The sequence below is a fragment of the Heliconius melpomene genome, chromosome 1 (assembly GCF_056956725.1).
Source record: "Heliconius melpomene rosina isolate 202511_hmr_F chromosome 1, ASM5695672v1, whole genome shotgun sequence".
Taxonomy (NCBI): Eukaryota; Metazoa; Arthropoda; class Insecta; order Lepidoptera; family Nymphalidae; genus Heliconius; species Heliconius melpomene.
In genome coordinates, this window is record NC_140389.1 from 4,961,151 (window position 1) to 4,980,448 (window position 19,298).

The 19,298-nt window shown below is 32.0% G+C and overlaps 1 protein-coding gene across 3 annotated transcripts in view; it reads left to right on the forward strand.

Moving 5' to 3' along the window:
- The window catches only part of sm (heterogeneous nuclear ribonucleoprotein L), a 268,666-nt gene that overhangs the window by 205,988 nt on the left and 43,380 nt on the right, over positions 1-19,298 (forward strand). For all 3 annotated transcript variants that reach the window (XM_085191454.1, XM_085191469.1, XM_085191462.1), the window contains exons 3-4: positions 7,428-7,512; positions 12,760-12,857. In XM_085191454.1, the coding sequence (XP_085047580.1) occupies positions 7,428-7,512; positions 12,760-12,857 (183 nt within the window). The remainder of the gene's footprint in view (positions 1-7,427; positions 7,513-12,759; positions 12,858-19,298) is intronic.

The window sequence follows — 19,298 nt, forward strand, 5'->3', positions numbered from 1 at the left end:
AAGTGCTTTTGTTATAGTTAATGAGGGTGAATTGAGTGACTTTTAGTTTTTTCTCTTCTTTTTACGTGCTTATAGTTTAGTGGATATGTATGTATACGTATTTGTAGCGTTTAATGGTTGGGTCAACAATTTAATTTAACTTATTTTATGCACATGTTTTCTCACGTTATTCATTCTCATTTTACATCCAATCTTCCAGACATTGCATGTCTAGTGGCGAAACTCAACACCGCGTCGTATCTACGAGAGCGGGGAAATGAAATAAGAAATATAAATATAATCATTACTCCCATGTAGATCGAACCGCGTTTACAATGAAAATCCCTCTGCGCCACCAACTTCTTCGGCCATCACAAAAGAAATTGCAATATAAATAAAAATAAACATTTTCACATCGCGTTACACTGTAATATCTCAAGAATAATTTTAAATTACGACTGTAATACTATTCTCACCTCCGCCTTCCCTTAAATTTCTACGTAGATTGGACGCAAGGAGCGCTATTACGTTGCATTATTGAAACGCGTAGATTACAAAAGGGTCTTGCACACTAAGCTGCTGAATATTGTATCGGAATGGACGTTTGCTCTCTGTTGGTTAAGCTACCGCGACCCTAGGCGGGGTTTTCGTGTATATAGAATGGATAAGTCGATTTTTAGTTGGAATTTGGTGTAGTGATTGTACGCTACACGTGATAATAGCAAGTTAAAATCGTAAATATTTCCAATTTCGTTTAAAGTGAAAGTATTTTTTTTTGTTTTGCGATTATGTATGAAATTAACTCGAAACTCGCTAGTTAAACTAGACTGAGAAAAATTAAATGGCTTGGAAATCGAACCCCCAACCGTCACGTTTACAATCAGGCATTTTGCCGCTGCGCCACGTGTGTAACATATTTCAAAGAGTCGACATTTTAATAGTGAAATTTTGTTTGAAATTCAATTTGTGGACGAATTAATTTTACACGGCCCTAATGTGATGCATTCAGCATGCTTGCTTGTAAGTAGAGTTAGTAAAAAAAGTACATTTTAAAAATATATTTTTCATCTTTAAGGTTATAAATATTTCATACTACTAAATTAAACGCTAATTGTAAAACCGAGAAACGTGAATTAACTTTTAATTGATAATCCATCTAACTGTAAGAAAATTCTGTTTTTTTAAACTTATTGATGGTGACTCTGACGAAAAATAAAGGAATTTTTCTAAAGAAACGTCAAACTATTATAAATTTATTGCAGGTTCATAGTAATATTTGTGTACAATACATGTGTACCAACACTTGAAATGTTAATTATGCTCTGTAAAGTTTGTAACATTGTTACAACACGGGCTCACTTAATTATGGCACGCGCCCTATATAATTTAAGTACCTAAAACTACGAGTTCATATATAATTACTAGCCCTGCACCCTAAGAATTATTCCCTGTTATTAAGGGTATACGTGTATACGTAAACTAATTTGTTATGTAGTAGGTACTGACTTCCGGTTTCCTTTTTTTTTAAATTTTAACACGTTTTTATTAGGTCAGTCTGTAACCATGTAATTGATGCTTAATTTCTTTAAGTTTAAGTTCACCATATTCCTACAGTTTAATAATCACTATAAAACCTAATAAATATGTATATACCAAAAACACTTGCATCGAGCTAGCCTTGTCGAGAGCTTGTTCTCGTTGAACGTTCACGAAGAACGGAGTGTTTTAACACAGATATTTTTTTATTTAACAAATGCGTTGAAATAATGAAGGTTTTTTTTCTAACCATACACGCTAGCTGCTGACCGCGTGTTCTTTGATCTGACGTCGTCTTAACGAATGTTTCTTTTTTTTTGCTTCACTTTGGTTACCTTGTTATTTTGAATGTATTCAAAATACTTGGGAACTTCCGAGTGACCGCCAACTGACACATTTTTGTTTGGAACGATGTTTGGAATTTCATACGTTCTCTCTAACATGTGTTTTCTTGTTTTTTAGAGATTTGTTGATTTTAAGCGTACCTACGTCTTTTTTCTGTTTATTATATTTAGAAAGATTTATTTAAAATACTCAAAATTACTATCAGTAGGAGCTTTCTGTAGAACCGCTAATGCTGACAGATTTTGTAACTTGGTTCAGTAGTATTTGTAATGGCTTAATTGAATAAATAGTATTTGTTTGGTTTTAACTGCACACTTATATCCCACACATATCAAGGTAAGCAGTGGAATATAGTAGAAACCTAGAGTGAAAACTCTCCATTCTCCACTACTGTACTTCCATTCCTCATTTTCTATTCGACAGAACGTACAGAATGGAAGTATCTCATTAGGGACGGACTGACTTAACACTAGGTTCACAAGTTCCCCCCGCTCTGCCTACCCCACTGTGTGAGGAATACAGTGTGAAGCTAAAAAATAGTACAATTAAGGTATATTAAAATTTTCCCAGAGTAGACCAGACCACTATTGTCCTATTCAACAAGTAAATTATAATGTCTGTTTGTGATCGTTGCAAATGAAAGGAAATATTATACTAAGAGTGGAGAAATTCTTTTTAAAATCGTCTAGGGAAAGTATTGTATTCATACATTGACTTGACTGTTATTATTCATTTTTTAATTACTATTTCTTCTTCGTGTTGTATTTATTTCTTTTTGTAATTTTTTTTTTTTAAATTCAGACTATTAGAAGCGTCATGGGTTGGATCCATTCGTGGCTATGAATTAGAAAATATTTTTCATCATCTTAAAACTAAGTTCTCTCTACCTACCATTGCTATATACGGGATGCAGCGTGAAGCTAAGATAAATATTTTTTTAATACTCTTATTAAACAAAATCGGTGGCAAAAGGTCATCCTTAAATATTTAAGTGTAACTCCATCGCAGTTAACAAAGCCGCATGTTACCATTTATCACGGCATCCAGACCAGATGTGAAGTTCTGGATCGCTGCTGTGCACTAACTTTTCAGTTCAACAACTCTATAGTAGATACATTGTTGAACTGTGAGCAACTACTGTTTTATATATAAGTTAGTGTCTTGCTTGTGCCTTCGCGTGCAATTATATTATACGTATGTATAACGTATACTTTTCGAATAGTGAAAATCGCATCAAAATCTGTTGCGTAATTTATAAGATATAATCGAATATACATATAACGATTAGATACAATTTTGTTATTACTCGTGCACTATGTGAAAATGTTTATCGTTTACTTGCATTCACTTGCATGTTTAATGGAAGGTAAGGATGGAATTAACTAGGAGTTATGAATGACTCATAAGGCACTCTACTCTAAGACTCTATAGTCTTCACCAATAATTACACTTTGAGAACCGACAATATTTTTTCAATTAAAACCAATAGTTCTCGGGATAAGGGCGTTCAACCAAACAAACTTTCAGCTTTATGATACTAGTACAGAATTACAGATATGGGTAATATATATAGTATTTAATTATTTTATAGATTGTATTTTTCCATAATAACACAGTTATATCAATAAGGAACATCCCATATAATTTACATAGCCGCTTCAAATACCGACCGTTTGGTCTAAACAGCTTTAACTGTACCGCAAGATAAAGTTTATCGCATCTAAACCAAACGCTAAGTTCGAGATCACAGTTGAAACTGCTCAACTCTGTACATTTGGAACTGAATTTTACTTTTAGATATTATTATTGTATCTATGTACCTATGTTTGGACTAAATAATTTAGATTTTCCTTTAATATTTTCTTTAAATAAACACTACGACATATTAAATTTGTTTGACGTACATATATATACCTCTAGTTATTTACATTTGATCTCGAAACGATTTCCCAATTTATTTTGATATACTCGTATCATCGAGATTAAATATTGTTAGCTATCAATCTGTTTGTTTGTTTGCATTCAAAACGTACGCTTGAGAAGCGTTGAAGGTAAACGGCGTATGTATGTGTGGGTAGTTAGATTTGCGTAATGCATCGTGAGTGTTATGTCTTTCGTTTTGGTTATCAATTTGTTTATATATATGAGTGGCTCTTTCTATAGATATATGTATATATATATATATATATATATTCTGTATAGTAGATTAATCAGTCAAGTCTGCAAAATAAGTATTATACCATAAGTCGTTAATTTTTCATATGAGAATTGTATGAAATTAAGAGCATTAAGGGGAATTATGAAATCAGCAAAACCAAACACAGAAAAATAATGTTTTTTTTATTGAATTATTATCACCCCTCCACACATCCGTGTTCTGGTTCTTATTTCTTATACACCTACGAAGCGTAGTGTTAGTGTTCCTAGCAGGTACCTACCTAATAATAGAACCTACCTTTTTGTCCATTTTTAAGACCATGAAAAATCATCAATCAAAGTAAATACTGTAATGTTTAACTAGACAGCGAAACATTGATAATATATACGTAAATTATGCTTTTAATATAGATTCGAACTCAATACACGTTCGGTTTCTTTGCACGTATTAATAAAAATATGTATAGAATCATAGCATATAATTACATCGCAGCCGCGCACTGCTCGATATTGCGGTGCCTCTTGTACAAATTGAACCAATAAAATTTGCATATGACGTCGGAGAGTTTTTTTAATAAAAATGTTATCTCACTTCCGATCGCGGCTTTATGGGCAATTTCTTAGGGAAAATTCTTAAATGACTTTGCTAAGTTGTTTGTTTTTTGTGTCGGTGGGTATATTGTTTTTGTTTTTTCGTTTTTTTTTTTATAATAGCCGTTGTGTGTTGTAATTGGTGTTGTTGTACAACTCTTTTTTTATGCGGCTTTGCGTTGAGGTTAGACAGTTGATAGGGAAATCAGTTTCTTTTGACTTTATTTAAAAAAATTGTGAAAATGCATTACTAAACTGTTATCTTATATGTTTAATTTGTTGAAATATATTTTTTAAAAGAAATTAGAGTTAATAATTTTTTTTTACTTTTAAATCTATAAATTAAGCACAATATCTTGGGATTTCGGTGTATAAAACGTACTTATGTAATAAAGTTTTATCATAGCCGCCTACCAACGTTTACAAGTGCCGTTTATATCGTCCCGTTGTGTTCCGATGGACGTGCCTGTTTTACTGAGTGTTTTGTTAACCCTATTATGTTAAATTGCAGTATTTTTAGATAAGATCGCTGTGGAAATTTTAGCCCAAAATTCTGTGGTATATGGAAGCTCGCCGAATGTTAGGTATTCGAATCACGAATTCACGAATACGAATTACGTACGTACGAATACTTGTGAAAAAAAAATCATTAAAATATAAAGCATTTTTTTTTTAGATACGATACGATGAACGATACGTACAATTTTTTTATGTAATTACCTTGAACATATAAGAAAACAAACAAAAAATAAAACATATCATATCAATATTCTTAAAATCTGAAATATGGCATATGTATTTGTACAATAAAGTGCTCGAGAAAAATCTATTATTCATGTTTTATCGTCGAAACTATAAAACACGTGTCGAGACCGATCCCGCTAACAACGTCGCACTGAACTGAATTCACACCTTCTTTTCTTTTAGTGGCGTAATACCTAAAAAAAATTTTTTTCATCTGTTTTTATAACAATGCAATCTAAAGAAAATTGTATTACGTTATATAATGAAAGCTTCCGTCGTCCAATTTGTTCGGACAGCATACACTCGCCTCACGCTCAGCGCGTGGTTTGAAACTCAAGGAACTACTGCGCCAGTACTATAACATGTTGTTGAACTAGATATTAGCTTCTACTTGATATTGTACTTGTCTAAAATTGTAGTTTGTATTAAAAAAATAGGCCGTCGTAGCCCAATGGTACATCTAACTGTAAACGCGACGGTTGTGAGTTTTATTTCCAATTAGAAGGTTATTTACATTTTTTTCCTCGTCCTCTGGATAATAGGACAAAGCGCGGCGTTAATCTTTGAACATTGAACAGTGCAAACAGAACGACGTGGTTCAACACTAAGACACCTTTATGCGAAAAAAAAATTCACTGGCTTCCAACGCCTGTTAACTAGAAAGGAAAATTTACCCACATTTATAAATATTATACATATGTATGGACGGACTCCCATCTCAAAACTCACTGGGTCGATTTTATTGAATGGGCTGTTCTCTAAGTAAAACAAGATGAAATATGTCTTCATCATCATCGTCATGCTCGGTAGCTCGATCTAAAACATAAATATTTTTTTAGTTTCCTAGAAATATGTGGAGATACTCGTACATACTTAAGAAGCTTAGTGTACGTGCTTGGAAGAATATTATAAACATGATCTATTTATTTAAGTTTTAATTTATATTGGAACTAGCTAAAGCTCGCTCAAATTTTATATTGAAAATTCATATCGAACAAAATAATACGTCCCAAATAGTTAGAAGAACTTGGAATGTTCGGAAAATTGTTCACTAGAACTAAGAAGTTGGTAAGGCGGTCCAACTTGGTTGGCGTTTTCTCAATTGTTTTGTGAGGCATCATTAATATGAATAGATTTATATTTATTTCTATTAGGTATTTTTTTAGTTTCGATGTTCATAATAAAAAAATATGGATTTTATTACGTTTTTGTTTTTATTATATGATTTATGAGGCTAAACGCGGGTTTGAGTTCCGCCACTCAACATGCAATATCTCCAGAAATCGACGGCAAGGGCAGAACGGAAGTTAACACTGGGTTCCCAGGTTCCCTTTGACTACGCTGATATATACTGGATACAGCGTGAAGATAAAAGACTCTCTTAAAAAGCTTATCATATCTGCAATTAATTATATAAATATATGTCAATTACATGCAAATTATAGATACCTTACTCTTCTATGACCTGGCTGGTTACAAGAGGTTAGAGGATGCTTGTATGAAGCATCATCTAATAGCCAAGGAGATCCATTTACTTAGCACTACGCTTAATAACCTATATCTGAACTAGATATTACCTAGATATTGACTTTAGTATCTAATGATAGATCGAAAACTGAAAGTGCCATTACTTCGTAATATAGCGTGTTTATCAATATTTGAATCAAATTGACGTTGTTGAACCAAACTTACATGTTTTTATATCTTTGAATCTTGGCACTAATGGCTTTAGAACTTAAAATCCTGTATTAAATGAATATAGCATATGTTATATAACCATCGTGAGGCTGACGTGGTCTAGTGAGGCGTCTGGTGTAAACACGACAGTTGTGGGTTCGATTTCCACTCGGAGGAATTCATTAGTTCCTCGCACTAGTTACCATATAAAGCGCGGCGTTGAGTTCCGCTATGTTATTCTGTGTCTCGAAAATAAAATAACTAATACACTAGATGAAAACTAATGATTTTTAAACTTCATCAACACGCCTTTGTCTTGTTACCAGAAAATATTTTTCTTTCTCTATGTATTATTTGTATAGATTTAATATTAATTTAAATTTATCTTGTTGTTACAGGACGTCGTACACACGATAAGCACACCGCACGGTCAGGTACAGAGGATTGTGGTGTTCAAGAAAAATGGCGTACAAGCGATGGTTGAATATCCTTTTCAAATAGAATATGAAATAATTATTATAAATTATTTGCATGATTATTATTTATTTAATATTACGGGTAAATCTAATTAGTTTTAGGACTTTGTATAATTCTTCAGTAATTACTTATTGTTCCCAAAAAGCTATAATGTGTGTATTTTTTTTTAAATAAATAAATTTAAATATATGCTTTTTTAAAACTTAAAAGCTTAATATTTTAATTAGGTAGTTATTCACACACTAAGTATTGTTAACTAGAATAGTAAATGTTACCTTACAGAGTACATAGAAAGTCTAATTCTGATAAATAACAGAGGGACAAACAGATAGCGGAGTCTTATTAATAATGTCTCTTTTTACCCTTTGGATACCGAACCATTGAAAAATATTCACCTGAGGGAGAATCAAACTCGCAACCATCACATCTTCAATCAGACGCTGATCCACTGCGCCACGACGAATATATTGAATTTAATACAGAAACATTAAGAATTATTCTTACTAAACTATAATATAGATTGTTAGTTATTTTGGTATAATATAAATTAATAAATTCTTTCTACGAAGCTACTTACATCAGGTCGATTTGCTCTAGTGAACTCTTGGCATTTGTAACGAAAGTTATTTTTCATGGTTACATTTATAATGTAAATTCTCATCAGGGCATACATTAGAATTTTTTATTTGGATATATTTGTAATAATAGGTTTTTGTAAATTAAAATAATTTAAATTTTATACAAAGTTATATAGGGAGCAATTATTTACTCGTTTCAAATCTCACTCGTAGTTTCTTTTCTATTTTATAACTTAACCTTAATTCTAATAAGTTGTAAGTCAGTGAGATAATATGCGATTTTTCTATAAGATTTCCCTATACATTTCTTATAATTTTGCATTTTATTCCTAGCGCAGTAACCAGAGAGAACCAGCAGTAACCGGAATGCTTAACGCTACGATCTCTGTAGATATACCTCTTTCACCGCTAAGTTTAAAAAATATTTCACCTAGATTGAATTACAATAAGAGTTTCGTAACCTAAATGAAATAATGTGAATCTTTCAGGATGGCGTCAATCATAAAATGTAGTATATATTTCACCGCCGCTATATTATGTGTACAGTGTTAGTGTTAGCGTGATATTTTTATTGCTATAAAACAATTTAAAAATTAAAATTGTTTATTAATGGTTTTATTATATTATTTCACTGTAGAATATAATATACTGTTCCAGAAAGTAAAAAATATAAATTATATTATAAAAATAATTTTGACGAGTAGGTATTTTATGTGATATTTATTATTTTAGGCCATTAAATATTAAAATTAACATTATTTTGACAACACATTGTATATTAAAATCGATATTGTTTCTTTTCTTTTTCTCAAGTATATTAATACAATAATACTCTTTGAAAGTTGTTAATTAAGGTTATATCAGTTCCAAATTTAACTTTAAACCTAAGTAACTAGATTTGTGTCTTAGCTATCTTTTTTTTTAACATGTGTATACCCGCTTACACTCGCCCCACATTCCCACGAAACCGCAATGGGTCATATCGTTAACAGTAAAAAGGGTACATAAATAAACACGTCTTAACGTCTCATAGTGCTTTTTTATATAAATATACCGATCTCATTTATACCTGTCTGCCACCTTTATTGAAAAATAAACTGAATTTATATAGTAATAAAGTGGGAATTGCAGTGTCTCTATGCAATAGGTAATATTGGTAGAGAGTATACTTCATTTGTTTTGGTTAGGGCGTGTAATTGAAAGTTGGAAAAGAATAGAGTAGGTTTTAGGATTAGTGGTGGTATTGAATTAGGGTAGCGGCTTCAAATACTTTGTGTTTTTGTACTACGAAAGTATTGTTGATCAGTGCTGAAATTTGCTACGAAAATTACGAGCTTAATAAAGAATTAAAGATAGAGAAGATATTTTTGTATTAAAAAATATAATTTCGCTAACTATACAGAAGCGTGCGTACTTGTAAACGCGACGGTTTTGGGTTCGATTTCTACTCGAAGACATGAGATATTTAATATTTTAACGTCCTCACTCTGGCAGGCAACAAGGTAAAACGCAGGTATTCCGCCACTCAGCGCGCAATGTCTCCAACTTGGAAGGAAAGCGAGGACCAGTGTCATGTCTTAACACTAGATTTCCCAAGGTTCCTCTACCTACCCTGCTAAACGCGGGATACAACTTGAAGCTAAAAGAAAAATTACATTACAATATATTATATATAATAGCAAACCAATAAATATTTTAATTTAACAGTTTTCTTTCAGCGTCATTTCATTTTATTATAAAACGTGAGAAGTCTTATAATAACGAGTTAGTAAGAAATATATAAATACTATTGTGCTACCCACTTGCGGTTAGACGATGCTGACGTCTTTACTGCCCCTGTGAAATATATCGGTTAGCTCATTTGCCAGTTAAATTTGAACCGTATTAGGCTCACAATAAAGGGTTCAGTTCAATTTCATTATATTAAGAGTTAAAAGTCATAAAAGCGGAATTGTTTGTGAAACAAATAACTATTGAGTGAATGGAAGAGATGAGGGTATTGTTTTTATTTGTTTTGTATTAATTTTACCTTTTTTTATTGTATTTTTTGTTTATTTGATATAGTTCTATGTTAAATATGGCGTAAATTATTAGTTTTTTGGCAAGGTTTCTTCTGGCTCTATTCTTGACATTTTAACAAAATAAAGAGAGAACTTAGTCAAAGTCATATTTTTTAAAAAATGAGAAGTTAATACTTTATTTTATTAGCTTCACGCTGTGTCCCGGACATGGGTAGATAATCTGGTAGATACTCCGATCCTATTAAGACACTTCCGTTTCCCATATTCCGCCGAATTATCGAAGCATTACATGTTGAGTCGCGGAACTCAACGCCGCGCTTTGCGTCGCTTCCAGAGCGGGCGATTTCATTTCCCCGAGTTTAAATCGAACAAACAATCGTCGCATTTCTAGCAGCACGCATACATATAAGGGCTAAACGCCCTGACAGCCAGATATACCTAATTATAAAAAGTTTTGCCGCTGAACACGCCTTAGAATAATATTAGGAAAAAGTTCAAGTGAAGTAAGTGACGTAAGTGAGTTCCGAATTCAGGCAGAAGTATTATTATATAGTTATATTATTATCAAACTTATACACCATCTGTCCGACTGCGGAACGAAATCATTAAAAATATTAACGTCTTAGTTTAAACTTTCAAGCAAGAAAAAACGCTAAATGATTTATAAAAATTTATACCGCAACAAAATTCTTTAATCTTCACACATTAGTCATTACGTTGAATAAAATAACAAAAAAATCACTTTGAATTGAATTATAAATGTAGATATTATTTATTATTTGATTTACGGTAGTGTAAAAATAAAATAGTAAAATGAAAAATAGTTCACACGTGGTCGTGGTCTTTATGTTTCGTTTTGTTCGTGTTGCGTGGGAGGCGAATGATAAAGCGAATCGGAGATGCAAATGATTGAGTGTTGTTAGATTAGTGTAAATATTTGTCGTTTTTCTAGTTATTTTTTTTTTGTTTGATGACAACTGGATTAATGGACATGTTAATACTTTTTTTTGTTATAATTAAATTTGTTAAAAAAATTTTTTTACTTGTTTTGCATGAAACTAATTACTATTGCCTAGTTGTTTATAGTTAGTTAGTTAGCCTTACATAAAGTTGTTTTTAGGGTTCCGTACGTCTTAAGGAAAAAAGCATGCTGAAAAAAATATAAAATATAAATTGAATTAGAAATTCACTTCAGATCAAAGTATGTATTTACGATAGCAGTAAAACACAATGTTGAAACACATGTGGCATGTGTTAAACGTTCGACATGTTGTATTTATATTTAAATTATACGTAAGTGGTCTGTGTAATATCTATATTTAATAGATATAGATATTAGATATGGTTATATTATTTATATTGATATAATATTTGTTGCTTGCCTAACCAGACCAGGGTCATACTATCTCTTTAATATATATTTTTTTCCTATATATTATGAGAGAGAGAGAGAGAGAGATATATATATAGCGTATATTATTCCGATTGTATGAACTGATGTAATATGATTATAGGTCCAATCTGTTGTTTCTCGCTATGTGCGAGATGTAGCGTGAAACTATGGAAGCGTAGTGGGTTACAGCGCCTAACTATTGCTATAGGTTGTGTGAACCTAAAGGGTTATCCTAGCAGGTCCTCGTAGTAGTAAATTTCTGTTAATTCACTGCTCTTAAGGCAAAGTGCGGCGTTGTTATCGACGATTCTCCCAAAGTGGAGGATGGAACGTCTTGATAGGTAGGTGCTGCCTACTTACTACACATATGCGAGAGTAGAAATATAGTATTATTATTATAGAGAGAATAAAATATAGGATTACATGAATTTTATTATTAAATCGATATTAAGGAATATCTACTTCATATACTAGTGATGTAAATATTGTTATATAATAATTGAATTGAATTTACAACCATTACGTTAGTTACGTAGTACGACGCTTTGTCTTATTGTTTTTTTTTTTTAAATAATTGGCCTCGGGCGTGTCTATTCATAGAAACGAATCGTTATATTTATTTTATGAAGTTTATTGAGAGATCTGTTTCCACTATTGTTTATCGAATAACTCTGCGAGAATGCAGGTGTTGTTAGGTTTCAATCATTGCTTTTGATTGAAAGTTTTTAGATTACTTGTTATGTTTCATTCATTTGACCTTCTTCTAATAGTAAATTGTATACTCGTACATATGGTATATTTAGATATTTGGAATGTGCCAGTTTTATTATTATAATAATGGTTTTCATGGAGCAGGATCCAGCCCTCAGCGCCCTGTCTCATTTAGAATAGGTTGTTTTTCTTTAAAATTATTTTTAATCTGGCTTTTTTATTTATATTTATATTTTTTTATTAATGCTATGTTTGCCTGGCATGGCACCTGCATCAAATGCATACCACTTAAGCATTTGTATACTATTTAAAGTAATAGTATACTAAAGGAATAAGCAACTATCAATAATTTAGTCAGTCACTCAATAATTATTTTTATTATTATTAACTAAATAAATATCTACTTATCTTTTCTATCCTTTTTTATTTTTAGTTATAATACTTAGTGTGTGAATTACTTGTAATTTTTCAAAATGATATTATTCCTTCTATGTTAATTGACGAATACTATTACAAAATATATCAAAATATTCCTTAACTCTTGGCCACAAATTCGAGAGCATCGAATCGGCGACCCGCGCAAAGGAAGCGCTACACGGCTGCGACATATACTCCGGATGCTGTACACTGAAAATTGAATTTGCAAAGGTGAGTCGATTATTTTTATTACTTTTGTATTTTATGGAGCAGTATGAAATAGACAATATTATGTAAATAATAAGTTAAGCACTTAATGATTCGTTGTTTTTCAAATCATATATATGGACTAGCGGACGCGCGCAGCTTTGCTTGCGTAATTAGGGGTGAATTCTAATAAACCACGAAACATGTGTTCAATGAAATATTTTTAAGAGTCTAAATTTCAAATTTTATAAAAATCGGTGGCGATTTAAAGATCTTTCCATACAAACTTACAACCCCTTATTTGCACCCTTAGGGGAAGAATTCTAGAAAACCATGAAACATGTGTTCAATTAAATACTTTTAAGAGTCTGAATTTCAAATTTTATAAAAATTGGTGTCGATTTAAAAAAAATCTATACAAACTTTCAACCCCTTATTTGCACCCTTAGGGGGAGAATGCTAGAAAACGACGAAACACGTGTTCAATTAAATACTTTTAAAAATGTAAATTTCAAATTTTATAAAAATCATCATCATCTATTTCACCCCTTTAGGCTAAAAATTTTTCAAAATCCCTTCTTAGTGGATGTCCAGATTACGAAAGTAAACATCTGTTCAACTTTCATGTTTCTACCATCAGCGGTTACGGCTGTGCGTGCGTCTTACCTCAGTCAGTGAGGACAAGTCCTTTTATATATATAGATATGTTATGTTATTTAGACTTGCTCAAAGCTCAAGTATAAAAAAGATCAAGGGCTAAGCTCAAATGTAGCGTTTGAATTTTATCCCGAATGAACACAGAACCCAGCAACCATATCTCCCATTCTTTTGTCGATGAAGTCTCTGATAACTAAGCCATACGTTCTTATCAAGCTACGTTAGAATTCTTATACGCGCGCTTACAACACGGACTTAAAATATAAAAAAATATGTAACTGTAGGTTCTCGTTTCCTAGTTCCTACTACACAATAAAGCGGCACAAAAAGAAACTAAAAACATAAAGAATAACCTACTGCGCTCCCAATATTTTTTTTACTCTGAAGAGAAAACTCGCTATGGCACAGTATAAAATCTAAATGCCTAACCGCTATGAATTTAAAACGTCCTCTTCTTTGTCACGACGAACGTTCCAAACGAGACGGAAGCACTTAAGCCTCTTTTTAACTTTTAATTCGACGCGATATTTGCTACGGGAATAACAATTACCCTTAGTAGGGTATTTTCTTCTAAATAACACTGAATTTCTTATTGGAATGGATATTATTATTATTATTTTAAACCTAAGTTTGCATTTATTGTTATTGTATAATTTGAATTGGTATAGCCGATTTATATTATATTTAATTAAATATAAAACTCAAAATTAAAACCTTTTTACTAGAAACTACAAAAAATCTTATCATCTTCATACAACTGAATATATTTTCTTATATCATGGCTAAGAACCCTCTTGATTAAGTTACCCTTTAAACTAACTAACTATAAGACTCTCTACTCTGTTTATTATGATTTTATGTAATAAAAAAAATTGTTTGCCACGAGGTCCACCATTCCAAATTCAATACATAATAAAGCTTATCTATTATTAATTACTTGGTTAACCTTCACATTTCATAGATAACGATTGACAGAATTTGGTCTGTGGTCTTTAATATTAACAGCTATATAGTAATTTACTTGATTACAATTGATATACAGAGTGTAGTTGAAATATGACATTATTTAAGTTAAGTTTAAGTTTGTGTTAGGAATGGGTTCAAATCGCCTCATTTATTAATTTTAATTAAAAAAATTAAGTAAATAGATTTGATAGTGTCGTGGCTCATTGTCATGCTTTTAAATTTTTTTTTTTCATTTTCATGTATTATAATTATGCATGTTTTTTATTGTGGGCTATCAAAATTAACAGCTTTATTATTTATACCTTTTCCCACAACGTAGAGGTAACAGAGAATATCCTATTATATATGTATAATGTATATAGTCCCATATGTATCATATGTAAAATAGATATATTTAACTATACTTTTATCACATTTATTCATTAAAATATCCATTTTTTATAAAAATTATATAAAAAGACGTAGAAATTTCAAAAGTTTTTTAAAAAGCTTCAAATAAGCTCCAAGGGATCGTAGCGACGACGGTGCTACGAGAGCCCTCTTATCATCTCCCAATGTCATCATTCTCATATCCTCGTTTAGTCCTCGACCGCGCTTAACGCCCTCCCTGCTGTTACGGTTATGAGATCGGCTTTAATTACATAGAGATTGTATGTAGAGCTCTTTGGTAAATGAATAGGGATCGTATGATTATAGGGTCGTGGATTCGGTTTTGAAAGGTTGTGGGTTCGATTTCCCCTCGAGGTAAATAATTATTTTCATTTTCTTTCTTTGGTAACAAGACAAAGCGCGGTGGTGGTGTAACAGAGTGTCATACCATTCCATTCTCCGCTCTTACATTTGATTTTTGGTGACAAACATTCTTCAAGTATATAAAAAATGAAAATTTCTTTAAGTAAAACTGATTGAACACCCAACCACCTTAGCAAATTAAACACATGTACGGTCCTAAGTAAATTAATTTTACTAAAACATCGTTATTGTTATTAAACTCTACACCGTTCAAACTTAACTAGTGTTTGTTAACTTATTATGTATTTTACGGAACTTTCCTTAATTGGAACGGGAAAGTTTCAAAGTTAATCGATCGGTAACTTTGTATGCATAAGAGGCAATATGCGTTGTGTGGACGTTGCAAGTCGAGAACGAAGATCTATTTTGATAAAACATAAGGCTGAAATAACTAAAAGAGGAAAAAACTATTAGTACAAATTATCTTTATGAGACCTAAAACTTGCTTATAAATTATAGATTGGTTTGTCTAAGTTAATTTTATTTCACCAAATATTCGTCTTAGTATCTTTTTTTCGTAGACAGTATGCGGTGTAATATGGCGAAACTTAACGCCGCAAATTGTCCGTCATAAGTGAAATAAAATGTTTTTTCAAGTGGAGGCTGAACTAATAACCATTAATCAGACGCTGTCTGTCTCACGTTACTTCGGCAAACTTGTAGTTATTAATTTAATAAAACCACGATAGATTCATATATGCTTAATAAAACTTAACTTGTAAATTAATTTTGTTTATTTAATTTGAGATTTTCAAATTAATATAAGAAATATCTAATAGAAATTATTTTCTTCGAACACATTTTATACCAAAAAATATGAAAAATATACCAAAAAATCTACTATTTCAAAATCCCAACCAAGCGTTCTAAATTACAAGGTGCCTACAATGTCGATATCTGACAATTTGTACGGGAAGCTACGAATTCCGAAACACGATATTAAGGTCTGTCAAACAGGAAGGCCACTTATCGCCTTCGGTTACTGCGGGGAGTATTTGCAAGATTGATAGGCCTGTGTTGGTTTTACTTTGTTCTGTATACCTACGTCCTACAAACACTAACATACCACACGTATGGGATCTTAATGTTTGTTGTGTACATGAAGGCTGCAGGCATGGGGAAAGTTTGTGTTTTGAATTATAATCCTCTTAGTCTTCATCGATAGAAATATATTTCTATTATTTACCGGCTTTCCGTCTAAATTTGACCAAATTTGAGTGACGGAACATAACGCCGCATTTTGACTTAAGATACTGGGAAATGATTTTAATTCATTTCACGAGCTCATTTCACTGCCAAAACTGCGATGATTTCATTTTACTGCAATGATTATATTAGTGTTTAATATTGCCCAAAATGTGTCGCAATATTTTCTTTACTTTCACTTGGAATACACGTAGATAGATAAAGTGGTTTTCAAAAAAGATAAAATATATTTAATTAACATTAATTGGGTTCTTTTGTGTGAAAGCTAACTCAATTGGTAACACGACACGCAACTTCCGCTCTTAACGTCTCAAATTACTGAACGTTTACAAAGCCATCATGCAAGCCTTTACAAGCGTATCGACGTTTAAGCGGTTTTTCCCGGATTTTACGATTTATTTCCATATATATATGTTTGATAAAATATGAATGAAATAAATATCGTTGCGGAACTAAACGCTTTGCCTCTTTACCAGAGCGACGAAATAAAAATATTAAATGTATGACACATTTTTTAAGTGGGAATCGAATTCACAACTGTCGCGTTAGCAGTCGCACGCAATCGTTACTCGTTCTCGTTATCTCGTTTAATTTGAAAGTCGCATGAAGTAAAAAAGCCACCACGTATAGAATACCATTTTCATTTCCCTACAATTGTCGATATTTACAAACGCTTCGCTCTAATTAAGAATGTTGCCGCAATGAGTCTTCTCTCATTTGACATTTTAAATTTTACCTAGAATGGAGTTTTTAAAAATTTTTCACGCCATTTTTCAGGATGCGTCAGTTTTTTACATTTTTTTGCTATCTATTGTCACACAATTTGAATTTTCCAAAGGCATTGCGAAAATTTTGTGTGGAGTTCTTTTTTGAGTTGTTTTTGTAATTAGTGCTCGAGGACTGTTGGTAGTCGATCGGCAAAAAGCGGTTTGTAAGAGAAAATTATGTAGATACATATGCAGAGCTTTTTATTGTTTTAGGAAATTAATTTTATTTTTAATTTCACGCTGTATCCCGCATGAGAAGAGGCACTCAAAGCTTTGTATGAAAATAAAATTACTAGGTCTAAATGGGCATCGAATCTGTAGCCCTTGCGTCGGCCTAGAAATAAATATTTTGTGTTTAAATAAATATGAAGTGTAGCAAATTTACAACGCGCCATGACATTCAGAAATGCCCTAATGGCCTCTTTTCTTGACCCAATGTTACACTAAACGGCGTAGGGTCGACGCGCGATTCCTAACCCCGGGGAGCTATATAAATATTTATGAGTGTTTTACAAACGATTATTATACGTACTATTTATGTTTATGCGCTTATAATGTTGACAAATTATTGGTGGTTTGGATTTGTTATACAATTGGATGTGTGAATATTTCATACAAAATATTTTCTTTTGTAGATGTAATTGTGTATTATACTGGCCCTAATCTGTGGATTAATTTAGCGATAGTTTTGTTACCTCGGAAAAAAGCTAATTTTTGCATTTTATTTTGTTATTTTTGTAGTCATTTGAATTAGAATTTGTAATGAGTTTAGTTTAGAATTTAACTTGGGAAATATAGAATGTATCCTTTTTTGTTTAGAAGGTGTTTGTGTGTCTAAAAACCAAAAATTAAATCAGCGCACAGCAAGCTAGGCAAGGGGAACCCAGTGTTAAGACACTCTGCTCCCCACTTTCCGTCGAATTCTGCACGCATTGCGTGTTGAAAGGCGGAAGTCAACGTCGCGCTTTGCTTCGACACCAGAGCGAAGAAATAAAAATATTAATTTAAATATATATTTTTTATCGAATGGGGATTGAACCCACAACCAATCGTTCTTACAGGCATACTTTGTGCCCCGGCCCCACTGCCGGCCTTTTTTTATTTAATTATAAATACCTATATAAAAAATGTTTTTTTCCTTATTGTGGAACAACACATATGTTAAAATAATAGAGGAATTCACTTACTACATCACAATGGATTCGAACTTTATAAGCTTATTCGTTAGTCATAAAATAAACCGAATAAAAATATTTTGAAATTTCCAACGCAACAATAAAATAAAAACCTTACTGTTCTGTCACTCTTAAATTTCAAATATTTTTATAAATACTTGTAGGTTTTTTATTTTATTATACTTACCTACATAAAATATACACGAATGTGCTGTATTGTGGCCGTCGTCGTGGCGCAGCGGCGGAGTTTCTTACTCTGAGGGTTTGATGCCCACTGGAGCACAGTGTTCAGTTCCGACAATTAACACGCAATGTCTCGAAAATTGAATGATGCGTGGGGAACAGTGTCTAAGTACTAGGTTTCCTTTGTCTACCCTGCTACATGCGGAATATAACATAAAACTGTTAAAAAAATGGTATTGTTTTCTCTAAATATGTTTAGCTTTTAGCCCTTAAGATTTAGAAATCAATAAAAAAAATTTAAGGACGTTTTTAATTTTTTTATTTTTAAAATCGGAAGTTTTATATTTTATTGGTATTATTTTCTTCCAACATTCCAATAATATTAATGCATACTGTATACTCGAAAACTTCTCTTATCTCTCACTCTTGCTTAATAAATACCTCCCTCCCTCCACTCTTTCCCTCGACATAATACAACATTGAACATCCTGTATATAAACATCAGCTGCTAAATAATAATTATATAGAAATATCAACACTAAACGTCGTTTCAGCGTCCATAAAGAGACTAATAAATATTTATGTACGCAATTCCCTTAGAAGACGACAAATCACGCCACGGCCATAGCGGCCGCGACACCGTTCACACAAAAGAATCGTTCCAGCACTTCCGCCGTGTAATATTCAACCGGATGTAAACGGGGTTTTTAGCGGGTATA